At 33.8% G+C, this 13326-nt stretch overlaps 2 protein-coding genes across 2 annotated transcripts; both read right to left on the reverse strand.

The window, feature by feature from the left end:
• Positions 1 to 9864: 9864 nt before the first annotated feature.
• LOC111375935 (UPF0481 protein At3g47200-like) lies at positions 9865 to 11033 on the reverse strand. The gene has a single exon (XM_022998860.1). It carries the CDS (start codon positions 10773 to 10775, stop codon positions 10038 to 10040), a length of 738 nt encoding a protein of 245 aa, XP_022854628.1. The 5' UTR covers positions 10776 to 11033; the 3' UTR covers positions 9865 to 10037.
• Positions 10791 to 11321, reverse strand: LOC111373046 (UPF0481 protein At3g47200-like). Its single transcript, XM_022995509.1, has one exon. The coding sequence runs from the start codon at positions 11319 to 11321 to the stop codon at positions 10791 to 10793; it is 531 nt and encodes a 176-aa protein (XP_022851277.1).
• Positions 11322 to 13326: the final 2005 nt, after the last annotated feature.

The following is a 13326-nucleotide window of genomic DNA, read 5'->3' on the forward strand; positions in this document are numbered from 1 at the left end:
CCCCATTTACAGAACCTCTGCACGTCCAGGGGTTGTCAAACAAGCATGGCCCGTCCATTTACACTTAGGAGTGGTCCGCGTAAAGACATTGAGTCTCAATTGAAGTTGATGGGCACTTTTTTTTTTCATCTTTCTATTTGTGCATAATTATGTACAAAGAAAGGGGGAAAAAATAGTTAGAGAGAGAGAGAGAGAGAGAGCAAATAAGTTAAATTTTAATATAGTAATATAATCTGACATAATGTATATGACACTTTATTATTAAAGTGTTTTAAACGTAATTAACTTTTACATTAATCACATCTTGCAAACACTCATTATGTCACTCTTTCTGTTGACCATTTTTTGACAAAGTGGCATAATCCATTTTCATATAATGCCAATATATATATATATATATATATATATATTCACAAATTAGATACTTATTATAAAAAAAAAAATTAAAAATTTTAGTATTTGATTTTTCATTTTCACGCATCCTTATAATTTAAGGATTATTATCTTAAGTTTATTGTTTCAAAATTTGAATTTCACTAATTTCATATGCCTTTCGTTCTTTAAATTTTTATGGAGAGAGAAAAGTTCTGTCTTTATCATATTTGATGAGAGAAATTTCATAACAAATTTTTTAAAATTTCATTCATCTTCCCATTATTTATTTCAAAAACATAGGGAAAAATCTTTATGTATCTCGGATATTAGGGGAAAGAAGTTACACAAATCATTCTCCACATGTTCATCACAACTTTCGAGTTAAGGAAAGTCACAAAGACAAGAATACCACAACACGTGTTATATATATTTGAGGTTACAAATATGATTGACACGGATATAACCTCAGTCCAATGCATTCGAGATTTCAATCTTTATACACTTGACATTATTTTGAAAAGAGACATGCGACATACTATATCAACTTGTACGTAAGTCTCAGAGAAAGTGATGTAGTATAACATAATTCCAAATTTTTGATGTTGTTTGTTAATTGCGACCTTCATAATTTGATGCAAATAATTTGTTGCGACTAAAAAAATGTCCAAAAAAAATTAAATTAATGGCGCCACAAATATTTATCCAGATATTTTTAAGTTTGTACTATTTTGTTGCTCATTATGTGACTCGACCAATTGCATTGGAGCCACATATTTTCACATCTCCCTTTTTGTAAGTGCGATTTTGAATGTTTAGATAGATTGAGTATAGTAAGTGCCCTATATTGCTTTACGTCATCAATCAACAAATGAAAGCTAAAAACATACAAAAACATGACATCTTGGAAACAATCATATTGTGTAAATTGGGTGGTTGAGCCAACTAGACTGGTACCTCTTTTCAAACTTTACCGATATATGTAAAGTACAAATTTAGTTCAGATTAAAAATAATTTGAACTATGCAACGAGTATTTCTTGACAAATTAAGATAATCAGCACGAAAAGGTACGAGTTTCTAGAGTTAGATAGAGTCAACGTTCGAACCACAAGGGTAAACATGTTTTTTCTATTTATTTTTGTTATCCAATTTATTTCTAGGAAAAAAAAATGCACGTCTACAGCCAAACCCTTGACATGTTAGGTTTTCTCAAGCCTAGGCGCCCCGAACTCAATTTACAACATTTAGAAATGGTAATTTGAACCGTTAAAATCGAAAATCTCGGTTAACAGAACCGAACGTGGCGAAAAAAATTGAACTGATGTTGCAATGAGGTGAATATGATATTTGATTTTAATGACCCGGTTTGGAATGTGTCAGGTATGGTATTACGCCATCGACCGGCCCCGAACCAATTACTTGTTAATTTTTTTTTATAAGTACTCGTTAAAAAATAATAATTAGGTAATTGGGCTTTCCATTATTTTTTCTATGAATGAAGATTGAATATGAATTGAGGTTAGAGCTTTTGAGTTATTAAGTAGGAATTAAGTTCGATGCATAAGGATCAAGAGACAAAGATATTGTTTAGTATTGCTATATTGATAATATTGTTTGTTAAATTCGAATTTTACATTTGAAAATTGAGATATTGTTTACATTTTCATTTGGAATATTATTTGCTAAATTGACCAAGTTTTTTTTTTTTTTAAGTATTGTGAAATGTGATTATGTGATTTGTGAAAATTGAAGATGAGAAGTTAGGGAATTTATAATTTGTGATAAATTGGTGTTGGGAATTGAAAATTGAAATTTTAATTATATTTTAAAATTAATTTTAATTATAATACAGATTGTAGAATTATTTTTTCAATCAATATCCCAACCTAATTCTTATAGTGGTGTATCTAATCCCGTAACTACTTCTAGTCAAGCAAACGGTTTATTAAGCATTGATAATATAAAGAAATCTCATGTATCATAATTAATTTTATATTATTTCGGATTGTATTGTACTGTGATTTGATATAAATGTACGATTTTTACATTTTAGTGTATTTACATATAGATAGAATAATTTTTAATATTATTTAATTTGATATTAATAGATGACATAGCTATACGGCCATTGATTGTTGAAAGTCAATGATCAACAACCGCCCTAGTTGGGTTGAAGTCCTGAATTTGCACATGTTCGTGGTTATTAACCGCCCAAGCCAAACCGAGATACGAACCGAATCGACTTACGTGGTTATGATGCGATTATAGTATGTCCAAAAAATTTGTGGTTCGATGATTATTTTGGGCAAACCGTTGCCAACCGTAACAACATTATATGTCAACATAGTGTGACATGTACACCTAACTAAAATTGTTCGAGGTGAATGGAAGCTAATCACGAATGTCTCTATAGAATATTTTGATCAACGTGTGATATATTAGGTTACAAGTATTTTGAAGAAGTTCTTGTTCACACGATCCTATCACTGTGGATTGAAAAATGAGTAATATGTGTCACATTCTCTTAAATTAATATTAATAACTTTCAATGTGATTCTAAGCTGGCATTCATAAACGCAGAAAATCATAAATCAAAAGTGATTTATGTTCTATTACCTTGAAATAATCATGCGAAACGCCCTTTAATAAAATTATTTATAAGTCAATAAGAAAAACATTGATTTATTTATTAAGTAATTTTTTTTTCTCGTGTTTACTCAACACAATAAACTAAATATTTTTTGAAGTTTACTTTAGATAAATCAATTTTTTTGTAACTTGAAATTAAAACGTGAAAGATATTAAATTTTTGCTTAATCTTTTTATCTTCGATAGAAGAACTACTCAGATAAATGAAACGTAAAATGTTATCATTAAATGTTATCTAGCCCCTATTTAAAAGATTTTCATAAAAAATGATAAAATATATAATTAAAAAGTTATGAATTTCATAAAATATGTGGTTATAATTAATTGTTAATTTTAATTTAAAAGATTAATACGATTTTAATACATACCAAAAAAGAGGGGCCTTGTGTGCTTTTCAATTATGTAGTACACATGTTAAATAAGCTTTTTATAAAAATAATTAATCATAATGGAGATTGACCCTACTGAAAGAGATGCTAAAATGTAACTTAGTTCTAGGTGTCGGGTGGTCGGTCTAAGTATTTTAATACTCAAAATCATCCATTACATTATGACTATTTCATAAATAAAGTTATTCAAGTTCACTGAAATATTTTTGGAATCGAACTCAAACCCAAATTCAAAACTAAGGATACTTTAACGAAATCCATCAACACCTTTATGAGGGAACAATAACAATCGTATTGCTCGAGTATCGATTATTTTTTATCGATAGTTACTATGGTGCAATACAATAGAATGCATTATTTTGCTGTATTGGTAATACAATATTTTATCTGATAAAAATTAAACGTGTTATTAAAATAATACAGTACAGTAATTAAATACATACAAAAGATTACAAAAGGTAATACGCCAAAAGTCCGACATTTTTTTTTTATTAGCTATAATATTGTAAACAACGTTAATTAAATGATCAATGAAAACCTTGAAAAAATATGAAGATCTACAAACTTGATTTAGATACGCCAAGCATGTCGAGGCAAATTAATAAAGAAATAACAACGTTAATTAAACAAACCCACGTGGAAGTTTTATTTATTTGACATTTGAACCTTAAGTGTTAAGAATTAATTTAAATGAAAAAATAATGATAATTATCATTATAAATATTTGGTTTGCATTCATTTATTTATTCAGTAGTTTTAGAACAACAAAATATATTGAAAATAATAAAAAAATAAATAAATTTACATCTAGATTTGTAAATCTTGAAGTTTGACTTTACCGACTAACTTTGATTTTACGTTTTTTAGAATACTGAAATACACTCTAGTTAATTTACTTTTATTGTATTGTATTAAACTATTAATTAGACATTAAGCAAAATTAAAAGTCAAAATAATTTGTTCACCAGATGAATATAATAAACATACTTGGAATCAAACGGGGAATATCCATTGAGATTCTTAAAGCTAACCTGACTTTTGATTTGGTAAGTTTTATTTGAAGAACTATTGATAATTTAATACAATATGATGCATAGAAAATAAAATTAAAATGTTCCTACCGGCTACACGTCAAAGAGAAGTTCTCCTACTACTTCAATTTATTTTTTTGATTAAAATTCGATGATTTTGGGAATCTTTCGATATTCAAGTCAATATTGTGAACTCCTATTGTTGAAAAATTTGCCAAGAACGTTAAACATTATTGAGCTCAGGTATCGAGCTAATGGCAGTTGTTTTACTTTGACAAACAATCTAATTCTACAGTAAATTTAGAAGTTGAATTTCGATATTTTGAAATAACCTAAATAGTTTATACATCAAGAAAGAGTTGATAAATAAAATACACGGTCATATTTTCTTAACTTGTAAGTGAATATTGTGCTAGTCGACTTGATTAACTACTAACCCAAACTTGAACACTGTTATCAACACCAGCAGTGGCTGCGGTGCTACAACATCGATTTATGTATTATTATGCGATATTCTCAGTTAAAAGTAGGATTACGTGGCTCACTTAATTATATTCTTTATTTAATATCACTTGACATCATCTAGACGGTAATATAACCCCGAATTACTTCCAAAACTTACATAACTAAAGTTGGTCATGCCACGCTGTACAAATCAAATTCAATCTTTGGTCTCGAGCACAGCCCTAAAATTGTTGGGCTAGTCCAAGCTCCAAAGGCATCCTTAGTTCCTGTAGTTGTGAGCGAAATCGCAAAGATAAAAGGGAAGATTTCATAAATAAGAGTTTAAGTATACACATTTCAAAATTAAGAAAACAAGTTTCAAATTTCAAAAATCAGATTTTTATTAAAATTTATTTAGGATTTAATTAATTAATTTATTAATTAAATATATTTAGGTTACAGATATATAAAATTTGGTCACAAATGAATAATTTAATTAGTCACTTATTATTTTTTGGTCACAAATCAGAAATTTTATATTGCTAATTTTTTTATGATCATAATTCAAAAATTTTGTAAGTCACATTTTGTTCATCAGTTACAAATTAGAAAATTATTTAGTCACGGATTAATTTTTAGTCACAACTTATCAAATTGTTGGTCACAATTTATTTCTCGATCACAAATCAAAGATTTTATAGGCCCCAGAATCAAAATATTTATTGGTCACAACTCATTTATTCATTGCAAATTATTAGATTAATTGATCACGATTAATTTTTCGGTCGCAATTTAATTAATCGTGAGTCACAATCACAATTTTTAGGTCACATATTACAAATTAACCAATTATTAGTCATAACCAGCCAAATAATTGGTCACAAGCATCCAACCCAATCTCACGACCACCACAACTGCCATCACTATCACCATTACCACCACCAGACCACGCAAAACCACAATAGCTGCCCAAATACTAACAAAACCATCACCCAAAATATTAAAAAAAAAGAAAAAGAAATCGCACAACCACCAAACCGCCACTACCACCGGAATGTGTCACCACCAAAATGTCACCCAATGCTTAAGCCACCACCATCAACACCTGTAAAAACACCACCGCAACCCACCATTGAATCTCCAGCACCACCGCAACGCTCACAAAACCACCAATCACCAACGAAAACACCCAAAACTCAATAAATATGTCACCCAAAAATAAAAACAAAAAAATAACAGCACCCACCACCGCCACTGTGCACCTCCACCACTGCCTCATAGCACCACCACCGTGTAGCATCACAGTAATACTCCATCGCCACCACAACACCAACAATTGTCATTGCACGCGAAAAGCCACCACCCTTCCGCAAACCAGAAAACCAAATAAAAATCAGGAAAACCACCAATCTTCTTCCACTACTATCGGCTCCTCATGTATTCTGGCTTCCTCATCTAGGGTTTGTTTGATTGGGGCTTTATATTCCAATTTATTATCAGAGATCTGACAGATCTAAACGCGATGGTTGATGGAGCACCAAGGTGGTCCTGCGCACGGCTGCATTGTGTATGGCAATCCTACGAGTGGTTGTTTTCAGGCGACCAGCTGATGGAATGGCGATTGGAGCGACGATTGATTTCCCTCTACGATCGGCTGTTTTCTGGTGACAGTGAGAGAGAGAGAGAGAGAGAGAGAGAGAGAGAGAGAACGAATTTGGGAAATTGAGGGTTGGTTTGTAATTTTATTTAATCTTATAATATATTTATAGAATAATATTATCTTAAAACAAAATTCTGATTTTTAAAATAGTAAACTTTGCCTATGATTTATGAAATGTGATCTTTAAAACTAGGTTTTTATATAATTTCCACAAGATAAAATTACTTTTGAATAGAATTCACTACCCATGCGACCAAAATGCATTAAATGCTAGGAATTCATACACGATCACACAAACTATGAGAATATATATTTATCTCGTATCCAAATTTATGATTTTCATTGTTATGATCTAAACTCATGAATGTTCTCTTGATCTCATTAGGGTTAGCAAATCATTCACATAGTGATCGAACGTTTAAAGAAATTGATTTGATGCAGAGTAGCACATATGAAAGTTTGAAAACAAAGATTGTTGTACCATATACGAAACCTCTTATCCTCAATCTTCTATTGACTAAAACATTTAGTCTCTGATGATGGTTCGTGAACACAAATTCTATTAGCGTGCTTTGAAATGATGGAAAAATATTGATTTTCTTAGTTAAAAATATAATGACATACAAGTTTTTTTTAGCCCTCTTAACGAATTTTTTGGACAAAAGGCAAATGTCATCATCAGGGACAAAATGCACTAATTAATTCAAAAGTAGTGCAACAATGAAAATTGTGATGGCAATATAGACACGCTCAAAACGAAAAAGATGCCACGACAGTAGAAGTTATCCATTTTGGTGTCATTTGCTTAGATTTTCCTCTTGGGGTTGTGTAAAAGCCCAGATTGAGTCTACTATGATCCAGTCCAGTTGAATAAAAATGGAATTCGGCCTAGTATAGAGAGGGCCTAGAGCTCAGCCCATGTACACTACACAACCCAGCAAGTCAGCAAATAAAATCAAAAGAAAATAGAGGAAATTGCGGCACAGCGGGTATTTAAAGATTACAATTCATAAATCAGGTATCAAGTTTATTTGTTCAAATATTAAGTATTAATTTAATTATGTATATTAGTAATAATATTATAAAATCTACCCATTCCATGTTCTCCCTACCTCTCCTCTCTCTTGTCGTCGTCGCCATCATTGTCACCGGTGCCAGCATGGCATCAACGCTCACAGTGGCGAATGCCACTCACCGTGATAGATCCGATCTGCTGGAGTTTTGTTTTGTTCGATGGTTTGATTGCAATGCCGCCTCAATTCGATCTATTGGAGTTTTATTTTGTACTGTGGCTTGAGCACCACCTCGATTCGTTCGAATAGAGTGTGGTTTGCTAAATCAGCGCCTCAAGCGCAATCGTGCTAGATGGTTTGTGGTATGATGGACGATGATGCTATTGCGGCGATCTGGTGGCACCCAATCCCAAGACCTCTAGTCTATTGTTCGTTCTCTGTGGATTTGAGGTGGTGGCTGTGACGATTTTAGGGTTTTTTGTTGGGTGGTGGTTATGGTATGGTGTGGTGGAGATGGAGATGGAGGTTCTCTATTCTCACTAGTGATTGTTTTAGTTATTGGGTTGTTACTCGTGATAGTGGTGATGGTGGTGGAATGTTACAATGATGGTTGTTGATGGTAGAGGGGGTTGACGGTGGCTGCAGATTGTTGGGAATCTACTTATACATGCACAGCGGAAAATTAAATTATTTCGATTCCCATCCAATAGATCTCATTGTGTTTGGTTAGGAATTGTGATAAGATTGTACCTTTTCCAGATCTGCAATCCTTTTGCTTTTCTTTTCGTTCCACAACTTTGATTCGCCACCACAGCTGTCCAATTGTCCAGCCTCCAACGGTGATCCACACAGAGAATTTGATTGCAGCCTCTAGGGTTTTCTCTTGTGCTAGCAAGAATAATGAAAACCTTAATGGACCTCAAACCCTAGATATATATTTATATAAACCCAAATAGGCTCGGCCCGGTCCGGTCCAATAATTAATTAATCCAATTAATTAAACCCGGTCCGTGAATCAATTAATCCAATTAATTAATTCGAAAATATAAATAACAAATCCAATTAATTAATTTATCCAACGATTGTTAAATTAATCAATTGGCAATTTGCAATCTTCCAATTCTCTTTTGTGTGTGACCCATTAGGTTCCCGACCACGATGCCTAACGACGTGAAATATTATTTTGATCTAATCAAAATTGATAAATTAAAACACTCTTTTAATTTATCGTCAATTCACATTCGCCGTCCCTGATTGACATCTAGCAATGTGTCAGGGCAATACATGTGACGGGAAATGTCACGTGGTATGACAAAACCAAATTCGTTCGTTTACCGTGAAACTATAATCCCTTCGTCAATATGATCCGATCAATTACGAGATATGGAATTGTGTCAATCTCGATCATCGATCATATCTTTCACTCCACTATTAAGTCAATATAAATCGAAAACTCCTTTTCGACTTATGAGTACACCTTGGCCAAGGATTTCATCATTGACTTAATTGAATGAAACGCAGATTATAATCTCCTACTATCTAAGAGTGACGAATCCTTTATTGATCAATCACAACCTTCATACGATTCTTGACGTACCCTAACGATGTCGTATTAGCGGCCCTTTTCAGAGCAACATCCAACACCGCCAAAGTATGACTGTCCTCATATAAGGTACCATGACGACCTCAAGTCAAAAGGACCAATTCCACTACCGAACGTTAGAGATTAACCACTGACACTCAGATAGTTATCCATGTGGAATCTCTCGACGGGTCTCCAATGTTTTGTTCTATAACAAACATCCACGTGTTCACTTAAGTGTCACCACATTTTAGCTTGTGAGATCAGCTACTTACTTCACAAGTAAGAAATGCCACACGTGATGGTCTATCCGTAATAACGATATCCGTATCTCGTTATTACTTACGACCATGGTTTATTCAAGATCCAATTATATGTAATTTGTATCTCACAATCACAACTCCTTGTGATTAATAAATTACAAATATTTGAATCTACGGACTCTATTATTTATTTAATTGTCTATTAATTAAATAATAGATCTGCCATTTAATTACATTAATTATATATAAAAGTATTTATGTCCAAAGTCGATTGGACCTAGGGCATAATACTTACAAAGATTTATAGTCGTTGATGCAACAGTATAACTCATATAAGAGAGAAATTTTATCCTAAAATTATCCCTCGGTCTATTAGGTAGACTTGTTTTTATCTAAAAACACCAGTATGGTTCAACAGCAGGCAGGGAAAAATTGTATAACGAAGGCTGGAAAACTGCAGGCAAAATATATTATTCAATTGATCAATCGAACAAAAAGCAAAACAAAGAAAGTCGAGAAAATAAATTGTGATCTGAAAGCCGAGGGTTAATTCCTTGAGAATGAGGTTGCCATGCGCATCACGTGGCATTATTTATTAAAAAACCACACAGCAAAATGAAGCAGTACAGGGATTATTTGGATGAGGAATTGGCGTAACTTAAGACGCTGTATACCGTCTGAATTGTGGTTAGAGCAAAAAGAAATATTGCTGCAATGACCGAAAGAATAGACCATGGATTTCTAAAATAGTTGTGCATGATATCAGCCCTCCATGCATTCCATGGCTTCTTGCAGTAGTAACTGACACTGTTATGCACTTTTGCTAATCTGTTCTCAGGATCTAGCGTAACATCCTTGGATAGAGAATTGAATAATTCAGCAACAGCTTTGTCGCTGCCAACCGCATGCTGGATGATGCCACTCGAGTGCAGGAGGCTAACGTCTCCAGCACTGTCGATGATGTTGTCCATGAAAAAGATGTAGGAAGTCACCTCATTCCCTGCATTGACGTGAAGTCGCTCAAATGCCATTAGATTTAGATACGATGATTGAGTAGTATCATCGACCATTATTGGTGGAAGCTTGAGCACCCCTCTATGGAACGAGATATCTTTTAGGCTTTTTGTTTCACTTTTCTCGATTTGGATACCAGCTTCGTTAAGCTCGGTAGCAGACCGGATGATCTCGTCTTCACCTTGGTGAACTTTATGGTCAACGTTCTTGTCAGGTTCTTCCAATAGGCTCTTCCGATATACATCTAAAATGTGTAGGCATTTTCCCATGTTTTTAACACGGTATTGACCAAAGAAGTTGAGAATGCGCTTAATCACAATACTCTCTTCTATCTGAATAAAAAATAAATCATGCATTAGTTAGAAATAGACTTAAATAAAACAAATGCTACGAATATTGACCTCAACTAGCTTCTCAAGAACCAGCAGAGGCAACTGATTTTCAAGCTTCAACATGTCGCGTTTGAGGTATGGCACAATGTAAAGCTTTCCATGATCGCTGAAGATGGGATCATTGGGATCGTAGTCATTCCAAGCCGAAGTGCAAGTGTGCATTATTTCCAAAATGAAACAACCATCAAGGATCATCAACTTCAAAAATTCTTCAGTTCCTAGTCGCCATTTGGAATCCAATTGATCATATGCATCATTCAAATCATCCACCACTTCCGCTAATGCATTAACGTAGACCTCGATTGGTTTTCCCGATCGTTTTAAAAAGTGAAGAAGTGCTAGATGCTTATGCTTTTCCATTGCCTTTAAGTGGTCCTCTTCATGATGGTAAGGACCCAAAGACGCTGTATCAGGCTTATAGGCCTTCTTATTTAGTTCAATAACGGCGGAAGGTACTCTGTAGATTGATCGCTTCTTCCAATGCGCCACCTCTGTCGTAGAACCCGCCATGCTGTCGAGTTCATTTTTTATTTTGATTATCCAATCTTTTCTTTTCATTTTTTTCTTTACTATTTTCAGTCTTCTCCTATGATATCCTTAATAAGACATCCATATTTATATGGTTGATTTTTTGACAATGTTGTTTCTAAATCAAACATTCTGTTGTTCCTTGAAGGAATAGGAAGCAACTTATGTGGTAACTTGATTAACAGGAATTCTTGGAATCGAATTCCGTAGGTTCCTTAAAGTGAAGGCAACAACAATATTATAAGATAATAAACTTTTATGTGTGTTGGGCTGTGATGTCAATGTCCAGTCCAACATAGGCTGTGTTTATAAAAAAAGGCCCAATATGAAATGAGATGGTTCACTTGATCGAGCCCAATAATTCAGCCCATTTCTTAATCGCTCTGGAGCCGTTGGATTGACCCACTGATCAACGGTTGATGGTCTTTCTATATATATGACCCTTTCTTGCCCTAGAAGAGTGAATCGTTATTTTTCTTCTCTCTGTGAGTCGTCTCTCTTTCTAGAACATTTAAGGGCTTTCTGTCTCTGTGATTTTTTTATCTTCTTTCTGTGAGATTTTCTAGTGATTATCTTTGTGATAATCGAGTCTTTGTCTGAGTAGTCTCTGTGTGAGTGAACTGGCTGTTGACGTGGTGTGTCCATTTTTTGTTCCATTGAAGCGATTCTGTGTTTGGGTCTGTGAGGGTCTATGGTTGAGTCTGGTGCCTCTATTATGTTCCTTAGAGGTTTATGGTCTGAACCTATGAAAGGTTGAAATCGCGATGCTGCGGTCTTAGGTTTTTGTAAAGTTCTTGTATAATTTCTTATACAGTTTCAGATCTTTGAATAATAATGTGAACTGTAAAGTGTATAAAGATGTTGCTTCAAATGCTAAATTTTTTTTTTATGACTTCTAATTAACCAACAAATTCCATCCCTTGAGCCTTGTGTTTTAGAAATCAAAAGAACGGCAAAATGGTATCGTGTAGATAATGCCACATAAATCATTTAAGCTTCATTATTTTCTATACCATGCTCGTGATAGACTAAAAGAAAATTGTTTTCGTTGTACTCAATCAAATAACCTTTTATATTTTAAGCGTGAATATGACTTGAATGATTTAATTAGTGATCTTGTTATCGAACTCGAATTTCATGACACAAGTCTTTCCACATCCTAAAATTTGTTGATTCTAGAGTCAATTAAAAGAGCTCTATAATTCTCATCCCGTCTCTATAACATAATGGAGATAATTATCTAATGGAATGCAGTTTTTGTATTTTTCTCATCTTCATAGGGACAACGACCATACGTCATTTACATATCCACAATCAATCTCATTATTTTTGGTTTCCCCACGTAGGACGAGTTTTTGAAATCTATAGCATTTTTAAACTTATATAAGCATCTATTTGGTTAAGATACAAATAAAAATTTAAGTAAATTTCCATAAAAGTTGATAAAACATATGCATGGTTGAAAAGTTGAAAAAAGTATTAATCTCGTGAATAGGGGCAGATCCAGCGCATGGCAAGCACTTGCGGCCGCCCGTGCTGGATCGGCCAGAATGTTCAACAACGCCGGGCACCGGAGGTTTGCAGACTTACAGTTTGCAGAGATGGAGGAAGAGGGAAAGAAAGAAGATGACCGGTTTTTCATTTTTTTTTTGTTTAGGCTACTGACAATTGACATGGGCCTCTTTTTGTTTAAAAACACTAGGCCCAATGGTCCATGGTATTTCCCCCAAATCAAGTCCAAATCCAATACTCCAATCCAATTTCAAATTCATAAAAGGCAAACTTGAGGCTGAAGCTGAAGGTTGAAAGCCTGAAACCAACCGCAAACCCTTTTCCAATTCCAAAATTTCCATTCGAAGCAAAAGCAGCAACTGCGCCTGCGATTTGTGCGAAGTTCGAACTACGAATGATGGTCACTGCTTTGCTGCTAGCTCTTGCTGCTGACGAGAGGCCACGGGCAAGGCGCCGAGGAAGAGGATAAGGAGTC

The sequence above is a fragment of the Olea europaea genome, chromosome 2 (assembly GCF_002742605.1).
Source record: "Olea europaea var. sylvestris chromosome 2, O_europaea_v1, whole genome shotgun sequence".
Taxonomy (NCBI): Eukaryota; Viridiplantae; Streptophyta; class Magnoliopsida; order Lamiales; family Oleaceae; genus Olea; species Olea europaea.

Excerpts from the sequence above, each read along its gene's own strand:
- LOC111375935 (XM_022998860.1), bottom strand. The coding sequence starts at position 10,775 with ATGCATGATTTATTTTTTATTCAGATAGAAGAGAGTATTGTGATTAAG.
- LOC111373046 (XM_022995509.1), bottom strand. The coding sequence starts at position 11,321 with ATGGCGGGTTCTACGACAGAGGTGGCGCATTGGAAGAAGCGATCAATC.